The sequence below is a fragment of the Lepisma saccharinum genome, chromosome 23, assembly GCF_977018435.1.
Source record: "Lepisma saccharinum chromosome 23, izLepSacc3.1, whole genome shotgun sequence".
NCBI lineage: Eukaryota > Metazoa > Arthropoda > Insecta > Zygentoma > Lepismatidae > Lepisma > Lepisma saccharinum.
In genome coordinates this window covers 56072940-56094236 of record NC_139251.1, presented here as the reverse complement: position 1 = coordinate 56094236, position 21297 = coordinate 56072940, and the positions used below count along the sequence as shown (strand labels likewise).

The following is a 21297-nucleotide window of genomic DNA, read 5'->3' as shown; positions in this document are numbered from 1 at the left end:
GTTTTCGTAAATGACGGAAACGATGAGGTGGATTTTCAACGAGCATTGCAACAAAGTTTCGGTGATAGACGAAATTAACTTGCTTTTGACCGAATGAAAAAAGTTGTTTAGATCAGATGTTTCTTCAGATTGGAAAGTCTCCTTGGTTAAAATATTTCTAATATTTTCTCCGGCACTCTTCTGCTTTTTTCGTGGCGCTTGATCGTCAACATCGAGCTCTCTCTTACTTGATCCTTCCCCATGCACATTCTTCCGATGTCTACCCAAGTTTGAAATAGATATATATTTCCCACAGTAGTCACATGCACGTTTCGCTTCCTTCTTCTCCATTTTTTTCTTTTGCTAAGAAAAAAAAGATGAAGTTACTAAATTGCACTCATTTCTTTTTGTGGTGTTATTTATATTAGACCCCAAAACCATAAATGATCTACCATAGATGAAGTTACTATTTGTGGTGTTATTTATATTAGACCCCCAAGCATAAATAATCTACCATGGATGAAGTTACTATTTGTGGTGTTATTTATATTAGACCCCAAAACCATAAATGATCTACCATAGATGAAGTTACTATTTGTGGTGTTGTTTATATTAGATATGTTCTCAATTTTTTCTTAAATATCCGGCATGAATCTTTTTGGTTTCCGAAAGCAAACCAACATGGAGACTGTACACCGCACGACGACAGATTTACCTTCCATGTTAACTAAACTCAATGGTCTACTGATTGTTCATCTCAACAGTATTTGGACGAAATTGGATGATGATGTGGGCAAGATGTTTTACGTCTTCAACAACAATTTACATTTTTACGAAATTCCGATCGGTGGGAAACTTCAAATCACCGTGAATCCGGAAAACGTAGGCGAAATCAAAATATCTACCGGCAAGAATATTTTTCGAATCAAGCACGACAAGATGCTTTCTAACATTACGTACGATGTTTCTGCAGGAGATTATCTTTACGTTCAACTCCTAGGAGATTACGATAAACTCATTCCTCTCTTCGTAGAATTACGTATTGTCTATCCTATTATAAATAACCATTAACCAAAAATGCCTAACGACATTTTCGGCCACACTAAGCGTGTAGACCACGCAGAAGAGATTCTCATGTTGGACGTCCGAATTAAAAAGTTGAGGAGCGATTTGATCGCTTTGCAGGAGACCTTAAACAAAAGTTTAGAGTCGGAAATCGCTACGCTCCAAACGCAATGTCTCGACCCCATTCTGAAAATCGATTCCGAACTAAAAACTCTCATAAAAAATTATGTTGACGTACCTTCTTACGACAGCGTTCAAAATATACAGTTGAGCGTGGATTCGCTTCAAAATGATTTGGCCAAATTACAGCAATTTCAATCGAAAAATGAAGATTTGGAAAAATTGAAACTCGAAATCGAAGAACGAACTTCCGCAATCGAAAAGAATTTCTCTGAACTTCAAACCGTCGTGAAGGATATTGATGTAGAACGCTTGCACGTCGTCGTTTCCAAATTACAAGAAGAATTCGCCAGCACGTTGGAAGAAATTAAATCCAAGTTACAGACTTTGGAAGATACAATGACGAACCTACCATCGTCAGACGAACTGCAGGTCATCGGCAAAAGCGTCGCGAACATAAAAATTCAATTGGAGGCTTATCAAGATTTCGAACACATTCAAACCACCATCGCTACGCTTCAGGCGTCTCTGGAGTTGATAAACGAAGAAATTAAAAATATTCACGCTGAAGCGAGCGCGTTGACGAGCATTCAGGACACGTTAATCACGGTTCAGCAGAAGATCGAATATTTAGAAAATTTGAACGTCGAATCCAATCTTGCTCATTTTCATCACGTACTCGACAACATACAGGGTGATTTGGAATCGTTACGGACGAGCGTACCTTCGAGCGAAGATTTGGAAAAATTGAAAACGGCGGTGACGGCACTAACCGAATCGAGCGACATCAAAAGTTCGTTAAGCGATCTCGAGAGTAGGGTGGCCAATCTCCCCACCTCCAAAGAATTACACGCTTTGAAAAGGAACATATCTCGAATGCTGAAACGACTGGAAACGGAAACGGCGAACGTGGAACAGATTCGAGACGAACTTGCTTCGCTGGTGTCGACGCTACCCACTTCGCAGAGCGTCGTCGATCTTCACACGCAGTTTACCGAGATGCGAAGCATCGTGAACGATCTTACCGAGAAAAGTTCGAAATTGAATCAAATCGAGAACCTTCAGAGTATTGTCGTCAACATCAGAGATCAAGTTGGAGTGCTGGAATCCACGCAGGAATCGACGCTGGCCTCTTTCGGTGCCAAGTTGCAAGAACTCAACGAAAACTTCAAGCAGTTGAACGTGGAAGTGAAAATCAAACCGTCATTTTCTACAGTAACGGATACCATAGTCGAATATTTGTTGCCCGTACAAAATACACTGGGACAGCTTCACAGCAACCTCGTTAGCGTCGATACTAAATTCGCTAAACTGCATTCTCTGCAAGCCATCGAAATCAACAGCGTACCCAATCAACAGAGAATCTCCACGTTCGTCGAAGGTAACAAACTGTACATGTTGCATCCTTATCATCCGTACTACAAGTTTCTTCTCGATGGCACGATTCAGATAAATGAATTTTCGTACTGGTCTCACGGCAGAAAAGCTAGCGTTCCCACCATGACCTTGATATCGAATCGTGGTGTCCAGAAAGCAGGAAACATTCCTCTGGCACGTTGGAACGAAACGCGCAACGTATATGAAATACACGAAGACGAAGATCTTACCGTTTTCGACGTGAGTGCCGGCGATAAGCTGATCATTCAAAACACGAGCGAAGTGCCACCCTCTTTGAATCCCATCACGCTGGTGCTTCTCTTCAAACGTAATCTCTAAAAAAATGTCTAGGCAAGCCATCGTCCAAGAATTGCATAAACCTGCACGCCGCAACTACGAACGTTTGGCGGTGGTGACCAAGGGCATCGACGACCTCTGGCAAAGTGACCTCGTGGAGATGAGTAGCGGCAATCTAAAAAACGTACATAAATTGAACAAGGGCAACAAGTACCTCCTCACAGTCATAGACACATTTTCGAAATTCGCATGGGCTCTACCTTTGAAGGCCAAAACGGGAACGTGCGTCACGGAAGCATTCAAGACAATTTTTCGCAAAAGCGGCAGACGACCACGGTTTTTGCAAACAGACAACGGTAAAGAATTTTACAATGCCGTGTTCCAAAAGTTTATTCAAAAACATGACATTCGACATTATTCGACCTTCAGTCACATCAAAGCCAGCATCGTGGAAAGATTTAATCGAACCTTGAAAACACACATGTGGAAACGATTCACGCTTCGGGGAAATTACAAATGGGTCGATATTCTGCCGGAACTCGTCGATACCTATAATAATACGGTACACAGAACGATAGGCATGAAGCCAGCTGACGTTACCAAGTCCGACGAGCAGCGTTTAATTTCTACAGTTTACTGTCCAAAGTACACTCCCACGACAAAAAAACCTAAATACAAAATTGGAGACCAGGTGAGGGTTAGTAAATTGAAGCGAACGTTCGACAGGGGTTTCACACGAAACTGGAGCACGGAACTTTTTACCGTGGTTCGAGTTCTACCCGGAAACCGCCACACGTATATAATAAAGGACAGTGGCGGTGAAATTTTATTGGGGCGCTTCTACGAGGAGGAACTCTCTAAAACTAAATACCCCGACACGTACCTTATCGAAAAAGTTTTGCGTAAGAGAGGCGACAAACTTTTGGTGAAATGGCTGGGACTTCCGGACACGAGTTGGATCGATTCAAACGAAGTGATTCTATGAGTGCGTGGAATGTCGTGAAACGTCTACCTGATTCGGAAAATCGAAAGAAGAAAAGGAACGGCAAGTTGCTCCCCGACAGCATCCGCTGTCTGATCGTAGGTCCTTCGGGGTGTGGGAAAACGACACTGCTCGTGGACAATTTTCTCCTCGCACCGAATTGGTTAGATTGGAAGAACAGGCACCTGTACGTGTTCTCGAAAAGTTTGGAGCAATCTAAATACCAGCAACTGATGAAACTGTACGATGGTCTGGACATTGCAACGTTCTCTTCGGAAATAAAACCACTCGACGATTGTCGTGAAAATTCAGTCGTTGTGTTCGACGATGTCATCCTGGAAAATCAAAATGAAATTCGCAACTTTTTCACACATGGTCGTCACAAAGGAATGGATTGCTTCTTCCTAGCTCAAACGTTTTCCAAAATTCCAAAACAGTTAGTACGTGACAATGCTAATTTCATATGTTTGTTTCGTCAAGATCACACCAACCTCAAGCACGCGTACGATGACTACGTAGGCGGAGACATGAACTACAATCAATTTTCGGAACGCTGCTGCTCCCACTGTTGGAACAGTGACGATTTCGGATTCGCAACGATCGACATGACGAGGAAACCCAACGACGGAAAATACAGAAACAAAATCAACGACTTTCTAAACGTTGCAACGTTGTGAGAAACGACGTGTATAAATAACGTTATGACGAAACGAAAAATCGAAGACGAAAATCTCAAGCTTCGCGATTACCTCGCGAAACGCTTCAAAGGTTGGAAATCCGAGAATCGCGGATTCTACGAAGAGAAGAAACGTCAAGATCAACCTGTGATCGACGCCATCAGCGATCTAGGTAAAGAAATTAAAGGCGTCACGGAACAAAATAAAAATTTGATCAACGAACTCGTACCACTTGCAGCTAAAAGTTACACCGTACCCACGCCTATTTCGAGCATTCCTTCGACGCCGTTCGAACTGAAGGACGTACCGCCACGACGTCAAGCCATAAGCAGCACGTCTTCGGATAAAATCGAGTTGGGACCTTTGGCACGAGATTACTTGAGCACAGGGAAGTTCGACAAGGATGAAGTGTTCGGATTGTATCCGAGCATGGAAACCAACGAGGGTGTGGTTTGGAAGATTGGGAAATCGAAAGTCACCTTCGAAGGCAACGACATTAAAGTTAATTTAGGCGATAAGGATAGTTGGAACAGGTATCCGGGTACGGTGGGACTGTGGGAACTCGTTGCCAAAAAGCAGCCGAAAGATTACACCGACGAAGATTACCAAAGTTACAAGGAAATTTTGATCATGACGGATGCCTTGTACCAGAACAACGACGCCTCGCAGAATAGGGTGAAATCGAGCAGCGGTGAGAAGTACAGAAATCTCATCAAACCGATTTGGAACCAGGTCAAAACAGGCAGCGGCGTCAAACTCTACAACACGTTACCCAAAGAATTCGTTTGGGTGGACGACGTGCGCAAGCTCATAGACCGATTGTTGGTTATTGCAGGAGAGGAGAATGCAGGCAATCGTAATTTCTACAACGAGAAGGTTGGCATCGTGGACATGATCAGTGCCAAACTTTCCAACTTCATCGTGAACGACGACAAGGGCATAGGTTACCTCATCAAAATTATCAACACGCTGCCTCCGAGATTCTGGAACGTGGCCGAAGGAAAGGGACTCGTGAACGACATCATCAACAAGTTACCTTTCAAGATGCATTTACCTGGCTACCAGTACTGCGGACCGGGTACCAAACTCGAGAAAAGATTGGAGAGAGGAGACAAGGGTGTGAATCCGTTGGACGCCGCATGCAAAGATCACGACATCGCTTACAACACCACTCGCACCGATCTGGATGCACGTCACGAAGCAGACAGAAAGTTAGAGCACGTGGCTTTCGAAAGATTCGTCAGCAAAGACGCATCGCTGGGAGAAAGAGTTGCGGCACTGGGCACCACCATAGCCATGAACACAAAACAAAAACTTGGGTGGGGTATATAAATAACATACAGTAAAAAAAAAAACAAAAAAAAAAACATCATGTCTGGTATAACCGACTTGCCACACGAACTGCTGTGTAAAATATTCAAACATGCAGTAAACGGAGATTGTGAGGATATAAGAAAACTTTTGATCATAGCGAGATCAACGCCGGAATTTCGCATCCCTTGTGAAATGGCTGTCAAGGATTATCTTCGGGAAATTAGCGGCATGAGGTGCGGCGATCTCGACACTCTTTTTTCGGCCGCAGGGGAAAAATTAAACAATAGGTTAGATGAACTGTACGAGGCGAGGCAGGGGAGAAGACGATTCACAGATGATTGGCATAAGTCGAAACAAGAGACGGAAGATATCATCACGCACATCATCGCGTTTTCCGAAGCACAAACTTTCTTCCTCTAACACAGACAAAAAAAAAATCTTCGATACAAAAATCTCGTGAAAAAAAAAATATATATAAAATAACACACATCGTGAAAAAAAATAATCTTCGGTGTATATATAAATAACACACATTGTGAAAAAAAATTAAATTTCTCTAACACTGAAAATTTCTTTTCAATATGACGACTGAAAAAATGAGTGACCTTCAAGCATTAAAACAAATGCTAAATTTGTCAGTAGAGTATGTAAAAATTCAGGAATTGGAAGTCGACAAACCTTACACGATAACTTGCGGTTCAATTGTTTCTACCCAGTATGGTCCCAGGGTGCGTCTGTTGCTCAACGCACAATACAGTCTATTTTTACCGGATCGATACGCTAACATGTTATCCGACGAGAAGCTATCTATTTTAATCGAGAACAAAACTCGAATCGTGTACAAGGGGACAAAGGAACTTCTTGGTAAAAAAACAAAGCACGTAATAGAATTTGTTTAACAACGCTGCGCGGAGTATATCCTTGAAAAAAAATTGCACGAAACAAAAAAAAATCTCGGAACATACATATATATAAATAACATACCGTAAAAAAATTACACAAAAAAATCTCAGAACATTTATATATAAATAACATACCGTGAAAAAAAAACATGAAGCCCAAGGGTGTCGTGTACCAGATACCATACTCCAATCTAAAAAATCTAGGTGCCCTCGATGGGTTACTCACCAAGAAACAACGCGAGAAGAAACGTTCTTGCTTGACGAAAGGACACGGAATGAAATTACTTCTCAGCACACCTCAATTGAGACGCTTGCAGCGTTCGCGGAAACAGCAAAAAATCGGAGGTTTCATATTCAGCATCCCGGCCATTCTTGCGGCATTGGGGGCCGTTGGAAGTTTGGCCGGCGGAAGTGCCGCCATCGCGAAAACCGTCATCGACTCGAAGAAGAACAAAGCGGAATTGGAAGAACAGAAACGTCACAATCTGGCTATGGAGAAGAAGGGGAAAGGTATAACCAAAAAACAAAAAAGCAACCTCGATGCTTTGAAGAAATATAAAAAAAAGAAAAAGCCCTGTCCAACTTCGATATTGAATCTCTGATCGAACTGTTGGGAATAAAGAACTTCAGGGGTGTTTTCATGTCCGATTCTCTACCCTCTGCTGTGAAGAAAAAAGAGTATGGCGTGGTCAACCTGGACAGTTACAAAAATGCAGGTACACATTGGATATGCTACCTCAAAATTGACGATAACAATGCATTTGTTTTCGATTCGTTCGGTGGCACACCACCTGCCAGGTTGGTGAAGTATCTCAGTGTTGCCAACCTCTACTACAATGACAAACGCATCCAGGGTTTCACCGATGTTAACTGCGGCCACCTATGCCTTTCCGTTCTCGCATACATGTCTAAAATAAATAACCCGTCGGTGGAACATTTTCAGAAAGCATTGTGGAATCTTAAATACAATGGGCGTGTTCCATCTCACGAGCGAATCTTCGATCTTGAAACTCACGCTGCACGACGACATCGTCTATCCTAAATCCGTGGCTCTGCGTGCATTCTACAGCATGTACCTCATACCTAACGTCACGCAGCACAACAACAAAATTAGCGTCGGAAGCGAACACATCGTCGTCACGCCAGGCCAATACAATCTTTCCACTTTGCAAGCTCAATTACCCAAAGGCACGTACCTTTCTCAAAATTCGGTCACGCACAGAGTGGAAATCGTATCGGCGACGGAGACCGTGGACCTGGGCACCATAGGAGAACTTCTAGGTTTCGAGAACAACACCAAACTCGAAGCTGGCATCAAGCACACGGCAGTCAATATTCCTAAATTTCTAGCCATCGAAACTCTGAACGTTCACTGCAACGTGGCGGAAGGCATGATCACGAAATCTTCGGACGGGGGGTTGCTGGGAAGTCACAAGCAGACGGGAATCATCGCCACGTTCAAACCAAGTTCCGAATTCATGGAACCGATCATCTACACACCTTCTTCGCCGATCTATTTTCCAGTATGTCGCAACCGCATAGACGACATAGAGTTGGTAGTGACGAACGAGAAAGGAGAGGTGGTGGATTTCGCAGGTGCCACTACGACGGCCATCGTGGAGATCAACGTATAATAAATAACACACATAGTGAAAAAAAAAATGGAGCAAATCGAAAGTTACGAATTGCAATCTTTCCCTCCGAACCGTCGCACGTTCGCCAATCTCAACGAAGCGAACAGGGAGATCGAATACGACGTGGACGTAGGGGATGGGTTCGTTCATCCTCACAGAGCGGACCTCTACCTTCAATTCGACGTGGTGAAGAAAGAAAGCGGAGAAGCGTTTCCGCCCAATGCCAATTTGAAACTCGTGGACAACTTCGTGCCTCACCTGTTCTCGCAGGTGGAGGTGAGGAAACACAACACCGTCATCGACAGAATAGACTATCCAGGCATCACGTCGACGGCAGTGGGAACATTGAAATTATCCAAAACGGACGCAGCATACTACCAGGCGGGAGGATTCGAAGCGGGGACCAAAATATCGACTAAAAGTCATACGGTGCTTTTTCCCATGCGTCTGCTGCCGGGATTCTTCTCGGACTACAAGGAGATCATGTGGAAGGGAGGACTGCGCGTCACCTTTCGAAGGGCGGCCAACGACAACGACGCACTGATGCGATACACCAACTTGAACGCCGACGGTACGCCGATAGCCAACACATTACCCGAAGCAGCCAAGTGCGTCATCCGGAGCATGGAATTGAGAATGCCGATCGTGGAATACGAAACGAACTACGCCCTCAAGTACAAAGCGGAGATCTTGAAAAGCCCGCAGGTGCCGATTCACTTTCACGGTTACCAGTGCGTGCAAAAGTTGGCGTCGGGAAGTCACATGGAATTCGACGTGACGACTCAGTTCAACAACATACAGTTCGACATGCCAGATTTCATCGTGGTGCTCTTTCAGACCGGGCGCGATAACAATCAGGAAAAAGATTCCAGTAAATTCGACGACTGCAAGATCAAGAACGTTTATCTGAAGAATGGCAGGAACGAAGTGTTCCCGCGCGAAAATTACAACCTGGACATAACCAAAGACGATTACCTCAAACTTTACGAAGCTTACACGGCTTACAAACGAGTGACCGAGGGAAGCGTGGACATGTACTACACCCCCAGCGAATTCAAAATCCGCAGGCCGATGTTTGTCATCAACGCCACAAAAAGAAAATAGGTGGTGGTCAACGATCGAACCAACATCAAGGTCGTCTGCGAGTTCCACGACGCGCTGCCTGCCGATACTCTGTGCAGCGTTATCCTGGTTGCAGAGAAGTTTTTTGCGTACGACGTGAAAAACGAGAGGGTCACAGAGCAGTTTTAAAAAATATCGCCAACAAGCAAAAATAGCTTTTCTACATTCCCAATTACAAAATTTTTAATCTAAAACACATCCAAAACACTCCAATAGGATGCAGAGTGTTTTTTTAGGATCAAATCGAATTTCTTAAACAAATTGAGGGGGGGGAAAGGGGGGGGCTTGCTTGTAGTTGAGTAGTTATCATCAAAACCTATCCAACAAACCCACAATCATCATCCTAGCTCAATTAGGAGCCGAGAAAATCAATGTCTTAGAAAACGTCTTAAGATAATTGTCTTAAGAAAATTTTCTTGACAAACCGGAAGTAACATCTTGACAGACCGGAAGTCGACTTTCTTAAAGATTAAGATATTTGTCTTAAGACGTTTTCCAAAACGTTGATTTTCTCGGCTCCTATGGGGCCTAGAACCATGTAACTTTGATCTATGTATATACCAGTACTTGCCCAACCCTGTGGCCGAGTGGTTAGCACATCGCGCTGCGACGCCAAGAGTCCCCGGGTTCGAATCCCGGTCGAGCATGGTTGTTTGTGAATATCTATTCATCCATTTCATCACTCATCCCCCAATCTTCGCAAATTAGCCAAAAAGTACAAAAACACGAAGTAAAATAAACTAAATCAATAAATCAATTAATATACCAGTACTTTTCCTACATGTTCACTCACCTTACAACCCCCCCCCCCCGATCAAAAAATAAAATTTACCCCCTGCGCGCATGCGCACATGTATAAATTTAAATATAAGCTCGATATTGAAACAAAATATTATTTTTTCTTCTCCTCCTCTCTCTCTGGCCAAGATTGCAAATAATTGCAGGAATAATAATACCACGATATTTTAGACTGTAGGTCTAGGTCACCCCGAACCGGACAACATTTGAGTTGGTGTTTTTTTTTAAGTCCACTTTATGTGCAGTAAGGCTAATCGGGACTAGACCTACAGAGTTTTAAAGTGTTATCCGAACCACTTGTGCCTCCAGCGAGTATCGAACCCTTGAATACAAACCTACGTACCACTGCACCATGGAGGAGGTCCCAGACAACATATTTGCACTACAACAAGCAAAAAATAAATTCATATCTGTGCATATGGGAAGTCCAATACATAGTTGGTAATATGTGATGTGATCAGCACCAAACATTTAATTTTTATGTATGTCCGTGTTTGCCCGACCCTGTGGCCGAGTGGTTAGCACATCGCACTGTGACGCCAAGGGTCCCGGGTTCAAATCCCGGTCGGGCTTGGTTGTTTGTGAATGTCTATTCATCCATTTCATCACTCACCCCCAATCTTCGCAAATTAGCCAAAAGATACAAAATGCGAAGTAAAATAAACTAAATCAATAAATCAATCATTAAGTTCCGTGTGTTGCAATCATGAAATTAAATTTTAATTAACTTTTTTTCCTATCTATCTCTCTCTCAAATCTATATAGCCTGTTCATATTCGGCATGTCGGCCATTTTGTTTACGTGGTAAAAAAAAAATCTCAAGCCACTTTTTTGCGAATGCTCGTTCTGTAGCCATAAGTATAATTGGATATAGTTGTCAGATTTTATTTAATTTGAGGTTTAATATCAATAAGCGTGCATAAAAACTAAATATTTTAAATAAATAAGATTCGAATAACTATGTACTTCCACTAGCCTTTGCGATGGCGCAGCGGTAGCGTCGTTGCCTTGTAATCAAGGGTTCGATACCCGCACAAGTAGTTCTTAAAACTGTAGGTCCAGTCCCGATTAGTCTTACTGTGCATAAAGTGGACTTAAAACATCAAATCAATCAGTACTTCCACTAGCCTCTGCGATGGTGCAGCGATAACGTCGTTGTCTTGTAATCAAGAGTTCGATACCCGGTGGAGGTACAAGTGGTTCTTGAAACTGTAGGTCCAGTCTTGATTAGCCTTACTGTGCATAAAATGTACTTAAAACATCAAATCAATCAGTACTTCCACTAGATATCAAAAACACGCAACTCTCCTCTATTTTTTTTCTTGCTTTCCTCTAACAATTTAACATATTTTTTTTTTTTAAATATGCCCCCCCACACATATTTCCTACCTACCAACAACGGCACACGGAACAAAAAAAGATATTCCAGCTACCAAGATGCATGCTTCAAATATATAAAAGCAGAGAGAGACATGAAACATCTTCTATATTCTCTCTCTTTTTGCATGTTTTGTGAGTATATTTTCTTCCACAATACATAAGAACTATTTGGTTTTCAAGAAGTTATACCTTCCTTCCACAATCTCTTATATCTGTTTTGGCTAGTTTCAAAAATCAACTCACAAAAGCAAAGCCATACTTATAAATCAAAGCCAACTCATGCAAGCTAAGAAACAAAGTTACTTACTTTTGGAAAATACTGGAGAAATGCTCTTCACTAACGTTCAAAATAAAAACAGAACTTTCTACACCAGTGCTTTAAGTTTTATACGGTTTTCTAATAAGGTCAAAAATGAAATGTTAGCCAACGCAACGTGGACCAATAGAAATCGAGACAATCCGTTCTAGAAGATTCTTCCCCTACATTTCAGCCACATCATTTTGAATAATGTATCGTATTGTATCACTGGTATCTATGCTGCTAACTGACGTCACTATATATACTTCCGTCATCCCAAGGCCTACGTTGATAGCACGCGAAATCCCCTTTCGCATTACAGGTATTTCAATGTAATAAAAAAGCTTTAGAATTTCATTAGAGATAAGAGGACTTGCATCACTGGTATCTATGCTGCTAACTGACATTACTATATATATTTCCGTCATCCCAAGGTCTACATATTGTTGAATTTGTGTTATTGCATCAATGTTGATAGCACGGGGAAATTCCTTTCGCATTACAGGTATTTCAATGTAATAAAAAGGCTTTAGAATTTCATTAGAGATAAGAGGACGGTATTTCGAAACCAACACAATGTAATTTCCTGTTCATTCTCGTAACCTACTCCATATTCGAGTGAACATATTTTTGTTTAATGTCATAAGTCATTTCAAATGTAGGTCAAAAAGCGAGGTAGCATAAAAGCAAAATTTGCAGAAAATAAAAAAAATAGCTTAAAAACTGATGCCAGAGCTTTTCTTCTGTCTAATTTTCTCTCATTGTAGGTTAGTTTAGCCCGTAAAACAGATTACGCTGAGAGCAGAAGCCTATTAGCAGGTTGTAGTAGATTACACTGAGGGGGGCCTTACAGTAAGAGGGAGGCAGCCTTATAGGAAAATGTCGTAAGTCATTTCAAATGTAGGTCAAAAAGCAAGGTTAGCAAAATTTGCAGAAGGTAAAAAAATAGCTTAAAAAGTGATGCCAGAGCTTTTCTTCTGTCTAATTTTCTCTCATTGTAGGTTAGTTTAGCCCGTAAAACGGATTACGCTGAGAGCAGAAGCCTATTAGCAGGTTGTAGTAGATTACGCTGAGGGGGGGGGGTCCTTACAATAAAAAAGGGGGGCAGCCTTATAGGAAAATGTCGTAAGTCATTTCAAATGTAGGTCAAAAAACGAGTTAGCATAAAAAAATAGCTTAAAAAGTGATGCCAGAGCTTTTTCTGCCCATTTTTCTATCATTGTAGGTTAGTTTAGTGCGTAAAACGTCGTAAGTCATTTCAAAAGTAGGTCAAAAGGCAAGGTAGCATAAGAGCTACATTTGAAATGGGATAAAAAAAAAAAAGTGATGCCAGAGCTTTTTCTGTCCATTTTTCTCTCATTGTAGGTTAGTTTAGTGCGTAAAACATCGTAAGTCATTTCAAAAGTAGGTCAAAAAAGTGAGGTAGCATAAGAGCTACATTTGAAATAGGATAAAAAATAGCTTAAAAAGTGATGCCAGAGCTTCTTCTCTCCATTTTTCTCTCATTGTAGGTTACTTTAGTGCGTAAAACGTCGTAAAATAAAAAGTAGGTCAATGGGCGTTGCTAGAACATACGCCTTACAGGAAAACATCATAAGGGGAGACAGCCTTATAGTAAAATGTCGTAAGTCATTTCAAAAGTAGGTCAAAGGACCCAGCCAGAACCTACCATTCCACCTACTGTTACATTTGTTTGTTTTTCTAGTGTATCGCTTGTTACATTTGTTTGTTTTTCTGTGTACTGCTTGTTACGTTTGTTTGTTTATCTAGTGTATCGCTTGTTACATTTGTTTGTTTTTCTGTGTACTGCTTGTTACGTTTGTTTGTTTTTCTAGTGTATTCAACCGCAAAGTGTGTTATATCTCAGCAAGCGTGCTGCACAGCGTGTATTTATTTATGATTCATGTGTGTTAACTCAACCGGCACGTGAAGTTCAAAGGCGATTTGAAACAAGATTCCAGGATGTAAAAGTTCCATGTCGTAAATAAACCACTCTTTAAACTAGATACGGAAACTTGCGCACTTGATTGACGGCCAGTCTACAGTGCCCGCGAGCGCCTCGCTTGCCAATAGCACAAACACTGACGCGGCGGTCTACACTTCAACGGATTGCTCTGTACAAAAATGCATCAGACTGTATACCTGTTTCTTGGAAAAGACCACTAAGCACACTTTAGTTCATCAATCGATGCGTTTCTGATGAATTTACAGTAGTTTTCTGTGTGCACAGTCACAAAAACTCCGTCCTGGGTGGCCACACTTCTGGGTTTACATCTGTATGACCTTCAAATGGACGGGTTATTTAATAAAATAAGCTTATATCTTGACAGGAGTTCCCGAACGAAAACCCGAAAGAAGTGGTGAGAATCGCCGCCCAGCGCTTCAAGGACATGCAAGAGCACAAGAGGCTGCGTTACGTCGTCACTTGTCACATCTTGAGGAGGAAGCTATCGCTACTGAAATGGTGGAGGATCAGGAAGAGGAGGATAGAAGGTAAGAGCATCCAATTTTATATACAGCAGCGCTGGTGTCGTATATGCGAGTGGCAAAGAGAGGAAAGGGTAAAGCATGAAATTTATTATGAACTCTTTGAACAGAACGGCAAGGAACTACGCTACTCTGCACAGCACAAGCAGGAAATCAAATGAAGAGGAATCCATCGGCTCGGTTTGGCACACTTCGGTTCAGATCGACACACTTCGGTTCAGATCAACACACTTCGATTCAGATCGGCATGCTTCGGATCAGATCGACATTCTTCGGGTCGGATCGGCACACTTCGGTTAAGATCGGGACACTTCGGCTCAGCCGGAATGCCTTCTCGAGAATTAAAACCGGTCATTAACTCATGAGCCTAGTTCATTGCAATTATGGGCTCTCCGGTGCTCTGCTGAACCGTACTGACAGTTTATAATGGTTTTCTTGCTTAATGATGGAAAGATCTTATCACGGATAACTATGGCCATACTGAAAAAAAATGGACGAATCCCTGCTTGAATGGGATCTCTGGAGCAAGTAAGACTTAGAGTCTCAGTTTAGAGTTTCAGGGCTCGATTCGAAAAGGCCCGGATTCGAACCCTGGACATCTGGCTAAAATTATAGATAGACTAAATGAGACATACCATGTGTCAATAATTAAGGCAAATCTGGACCAGCCAATATGTTTTAGAAAATTCCCTTCCTTTCAAAAAACCGCTATGATATTCCATGTTCTGAAATATTACATCAAGTTATATATTTTGTGTTATGTAATTATATCACCCTTTTCTGTTAAATAAACGCCAAGATATCAAAATTCTCTTAGTTTCTCATAAGGCATTCCACATGTGTGTATACTGAAGTTATTTCCATATATTTAGTTTTAGCTTCATTTCTGTGCTACAGTAACAAGTCTCACTACCACCTGGTGTTCTAGCCACAATAATTACGTCATCTGCATATGCAACTATTTGCACAGATTTATTTATTAAGATCTCTATACTCCTATCTTAACAGCCTTCTCTAATGCAAAATTAAATAGCATATATGATAGTTTCCTTGACGGAAATCTTGTTTAGTTTCAAATTTTTTGGTAGTTTGTTTATTATTTGTACTTTGAATCCTTTGAAAACGCAAGACCACAATTCACCATTTATTGGTGAGGTCAAGTATGATAAAAAATTGTTTTTAGAAATTTGTGAGACCATGAGTATCCAAGTTATATACATTGGGTATTTTCTAAATTTACTTAATTCACTTTCAGAATACCCATTTTTATTAAAAAAAAATAATGCTCTTCCTAATAACAACAGAATATCTAAATATAACAGAAACGTAAATAACAGTAAAACCTCGTTAATCCGCACTAATGGGGGGATAAGTTGGCCGGTTTGACGAAAGTCCGGATTAACTGAAACAACCTAAAAGAACAGCAGAAAGTGCATTAAAACTCAGTTTATAGCAACAAAACACGTTTGTTATGGTGTATTTAAAGGGCATAGGCCTAAATACACTATACAGTACAGTACAAAGACTGCGGGAAACAGAATTTCATCAGTGGTTGACTGCCTTTTCTTTGGGAAATTTTCTTGTTGACATCTAGCCACATTTAAAACCTTGCATTCTGCTTTTTTTTTTTTTTTTTTTTTGCCTTTTTGTCTGTCCGGATTAACAAGGCTTCACGGTCTATAGAAGAACAAGTCTGATACTCAGGATTACACGGTCACTAAGAGTATAAAAATAACAAATATAACAAAGTTCACTGCAGGTGTTTCCTACTGTCAATATATATATCCTCATACGTTTTCAGGATTTTGCTATTTTAGTTTACAAATCGAACTTGTAGCTACAAAACGAAAATATTTTCAGAAACTGAACAATATTAATTAATACGAACGAAATGAAAGGAAAGCAGATTTTCTAAGCATGCACTACTGCCATCTGTGTGGAAAATTATCTGAAATTTGTTATATTTCCTCAGAAGAAACAGCACGTATTTAAATCAATATTCATATTGAAGTAAGTTTTGAAGCTTTCCTGGCAACAAATAATGAAAGGATTCTCTCGGGCTATAGACCAGGTTGTACGGGCAACTTTTCTTTTCATATTATTTGTGCTTGCACAGGGCCTGGAAAACCGGCTTAAACCTTGTATAATATAGGCTAATCGGGACTGGACCTGTCGTTTAAAGTAGGATCCGAACTATTGTATGCCTCAACCGGGTATCGAACCAGAGATCTCTCGATTTTAAGCGACGACATTATTAGTACACTATCGGGTAAGTCCTATATTCAGATTTAAAATCTGTGAAGTTGGTATTCTTTTGTCTCGTTGCATGTTTGTAAACATATGTGGATTCTCCTCTCTGATTCCATATTGATAAACACCTACAGGGTGTTTAATAATTTCCTCCGGGATTTTGGATGTCGGTTGCTCAGAGGACAACTCGCCCACGGAGATGAGAGCATATCAGTGAAGAGAGGAAATATTCAAATTTTTAACATGTCCTCCCTTGGTTATTCGGCAGTTGTAAAATAGGCAAGCTGGGGTCATAGCCTGAGACTGTACAGTGTTTTGTAAAATAGGCAAGCTGGGGTCATAGCCTGAGACTGTACAGTGCGATCCATGAGTATTACCGTGCAAATTACCCATGACTATTTTCATTATTTTTTCTCTTATATCCTATGTGTTTTCAAGGGATGGATTTTTATTTATGCTGGTGCAGAAGTTGTCAACAGCTTGTTTTGAGTTTTCTTTTAATTTTTGAAGCTCTTTTTGGGTGATATAAAGTGCACGAACATGGTGATGGACAATTTGCACGGTAATACTCATGGATCCCAATGCACACCGCATACGAGCAAGATTACAAAGTTGACGTCTGTCGAGTAACCAAGGGAGGGCATATAGAACATTTGTGAGGTGGGTTAAAAACTTGGATATTTCCTATCTTCACTGACATATTCTCCTCCCGTGGATGAGTTGGCCTCTGAGCAACCGACATCCAATATCCCGAAGGCAATTATGAAACGCCCTGTATTATTATGTGAAAATATGTGGTTGTTGTATGAAAAAAATATATTAATGAAATGTTTGTCTCTCATAATTTGTCCGGGAAAACTCTCAAATGCATATGGAAATATGACAATACGAATATTGTAGATACGTTGAATTTTTTTTAAATTAATTTGAGTTTCAAATCGCAGGCTTTCAAATGTGATGATATACCTATCAAAAGCATCACCAAATAAGAACTGTTTGTCGTAGTGCATTGTGTTTAACTTATTCTGATTGGCAGGGGTGCCCATAGGAGAGTATAATGGTGCGGACCACGCCATCAATATTTAAGGGTTTTTTGCTTAAAATAATATATAATTCAACATGTATATATATTATTAAAATACAGTAAAAACTCGTTAATACGGACACCGATAAGCCGGACTTCGCTTAACCGGACAGGCAAAAGGAAAAAAAAAAGCAGAATGCAAATGGTTTAAATGTGGCTAGAAGTAAACAAGAGAACTTCCCAAAGAAAAGGCAGTCAACCACTGATGAAATTCTCTTTCCCGTAGACTTTGTACTGTACTGTATAGTGCATTTAGACATATGCCCTTTAAATACACCATAATAAACGTGTTTTGTTGCTATAAACGGAGTTTTAATGCACTTTCTACTGTTCTTTTAAGTTATTTCAGTTAATCCGGACTTTCGTTAAACCGGTCAACTTACCCCCCATTACTCCGGATTAACGAGGTTTTACTGTATATTGAAAAAAAAATAGTTTACACCTTGGCACCACGCTTCAATATGTGCAATGAGTCAAGGAGATCAATACATTTCCCTAGTACCTACTTCAATAACTTTAGCTCGTTCCATAGCACCTTTGCACCATATTTGATCCGTTAAATGAGGAAAGCGATAACTTTAGGAGTGGCAGATCAGAAAAGTGTTCAGTAATAAAAAAAAAAAATAATAAAAAAAAATAATAAAAAAAAAAAGGCAGCTTTTTGTTACAGGATAGTAGTATACACGATACGTAATTAAATACTTTGACATGATTTGGGGGCGGGGCCGGATGAGCAGCCCTCCCAATTGAAATAGCAAGAGCTTTCACAGGTAGTTAAATTTTCATATCCCACCTTCATACTAAGGCATTGACTACGGGTCTTTATTTTTCTGTGTAATTTCTTTCTAAAACAGGTTCATGTTTTTTTTTTACTTGTCGGTTATTTTTTTTTCCAAATCTTGAGTTTTTAATTTAGCACATTTTCCTGCTAAATATTCATAAAATTATATATTCATTGTGCTTCTAAACTAAATTTAGTATTTTATGTCACATTGCCCACGACTGTTCATGATAATTTGATAAGTTGGAACCGATTTTTGAGGAAGATTTTGTCCATTATTTCTCCCGCAACACATACCGATGATACTGTTCCTGTTTGACGGTAGGTACCCACTCGATCCCCGCCAAAATGGCACCACTTCGCTCGATAAAGAAAAACCGCAGCAAACACCGAAGTTACGGCTTCCGTGTGGCGTACCGGTATCCGCTCAGGACCACGTCATTTTGCTCCGTGATGCTCAGAGTTTTGATAGAAGGTGAAAAATCACGAGAAAAGTCCATTTAAACGTTGTTTCATGTAGTTGTTGGAATGATTTAATGTGTAACTTACATTAAACCATTATACATGCTGAAATTTCTTATTTTTGTAAACCTTGAAACACAAGAATGTTGGATCTTGGTGCTGTTTCTACCCGTTTAAGCCCAAAATGTGTTGAAGATCGTGAAAAAAGCCACAATTCGCATTTTATGCCAGAATGGACACAAAGGACTTGAACACTATTTGCAGAAATTAACATTTTTCTGTGTTATCGCGCTTGCAAAAAATGAAGATCTCTAGCAATGAGATTTTGTTGGGTTACTATTACTAGCAACAATTACTACATTCGGGCAAATTTTCAATTTTTCGTCTTGATCCTTTATCTCCTAACGATCCTTGTTGGGAGGAAGGTTTAGAATGTAATTTTGAGTAGCTCTATAGCTAATTTTTACGTATTGTTTTAAAGTTCGCAACTTTTCATGATTTTTATTCTTTAACTGGCATTCTTCTGGTTCAGTGTTTCTCAACCGCTGGGTCGCGGTCCGATACCGTTTCCTGATGAAATTCAGCTTTTTCTTTGCAGTAGAAATATTCTGATTATTTTTTTCAATTTTTTGTGTTCAAAATACAGTTTCAGCGCAATCCGTTGCTTCGACCTGGCTCCAGAGGGCTCTGAGTATTAAAAATTTAATTATAAGCGCCACGTTTGCACCTGGTGTTGGAAATTTGAACTACTTTTTCATCAGCATTCACTTCCCCATGATCTCCATAGCTTATACACAAAGTTTCACCGCAATCCGTTGCTTGGAACAGCCTCCAGAGGGCTTTGAGTAGGGGAAATTTAATTCTGACCACCTTGTACATTGGCTGTAATATTTCCATTTGTGTGCACAAGTGCCGAAAGTGCTATTTATGACCTCCTGGGTACGATATGTCTGTCATTCCAGATAACAACCGAGCTGCTCCAAATGGCCCGGTTGATGCAGTGCCCCGTCGCATGCGACTTCATATCGAGAACATTGAACCAATTCCACACGAGCCCGAAGGTCCAGCCCCCATGCGGGTGCTGCGGGTGGATCCTGTGAGGCAAATTCGTGGTCCAGCCGATCTTGATGCTATGGATCCTGAAGAACGTCAAAGATTCATGGAAGAGCGTTTGAGAATAAATCAATTGATGCAAGCCATCATGGCACAACTACCACCAATTGATCGGAACGCCGACCGACCTCTTCACCTGGTTCGTCGCAACAGAGCTGAACGTATCCAGATCCCGCGTGTTGGGAGACGAAACCGCTTCTGGCGCCTTTTTCACCAGCGTAGGCTCCCCGGACAGGATCCACATGGTTATGTACCAAACCCAGCCGGACCTCGACCACCATTACACCAATTTCTTCTTCCTCAAGCAGCAGAACCATTTTTTGCTCTTCCTCAAGCAGCAGAACCAGTTTTTGCTCTTCCTCAAGCAGCAGAACCACTTTTTCCTCTTCCTCAAGCAGCAGAACCACTTTTTGCTCTCCCTCGAGCACAACAGCCAGTTCCTCCTCGTCCTCGACCCGAACAGCCAGCCCGTAACCCGGCTGACTACCAACCACCTGCTGATGTCCCATGGTTTCGCATGCGCTGATGCTACCATTGAAACGAATATTTCACAACAATTCATTTTGAGAAATTGTCTGTTTCTAAATTCCAATTTGTAAACTTGTGGAGACTAAATCATCCTGAGAATAACATTGAAAATAATAATTTACGGAATTAGTAGTATCCATAAACTCTCAAAAAATATTCATAGAAACAATGCAAAATAGCTTATTTGTAATAGTTTTTAAAATTTGATTTTCTGCTGGTGTCAGTAAGCCATGTGTAACTATAATTCTGTTTCTTCAAAAGAGATCTTGAATAAATCTTTGTTCATCACAATTAATAGACTATCTCTTCCAAAACTGACTTGTGAATGTAATTGGACAAATAGAGTCCAAGGAAAAGAAGATGGCAAGCATCGTACGATAAATTGGTTTAGAAACTGTAAGCATTTAGCATTAGTTAAAATTTTAAACCTAGTTTAAATTGAAGAAGGATTTAGAAGGGCGAGGCAGACAAAATAGTCAGGAACGCGATTATGGAATTCTTGCAACCTGTTAATATATTACACAACTGAAATTGCTTACTTAAAAAATTCTAGATATGGGAATATCACAGTATTCACTGCTAATACTAACCTCTACGCCCAAATAAATTTCTAGAATTCGAATATGCTTTCAAAATTCTATCAAACT

At 40.7% G+C, this 21297-nt stretch overlaps 1 protein-coding gene across 1 annotated transcript in view; it reads left to right on the top strand.

The window, feature by feature from the left end:
• The window catches only part of LOC146005368 (uncharacterized), a 46273-nt gene extending 25433 nt beyond the window's left edge, over window positions 1-20840 (top strand). The window contains exons 3-4 of the mRNA XM_083144581.1: window positions 14276-14438; window positions 19972-20840. Coding sequence (XP_083000707.1) covers window positions 14276-14438; window positions 19972-20648 — 840 coding nt within the window. The 3' untranslated portion in view covers window positions 20649-20840. The remainder of the gene's footprint in view (window positions 1-14275; window positions 14439-19971) is intronic.
• The last annotated feature ends 457 nt before the right edge of the window (window positions 20841-21297 follow it).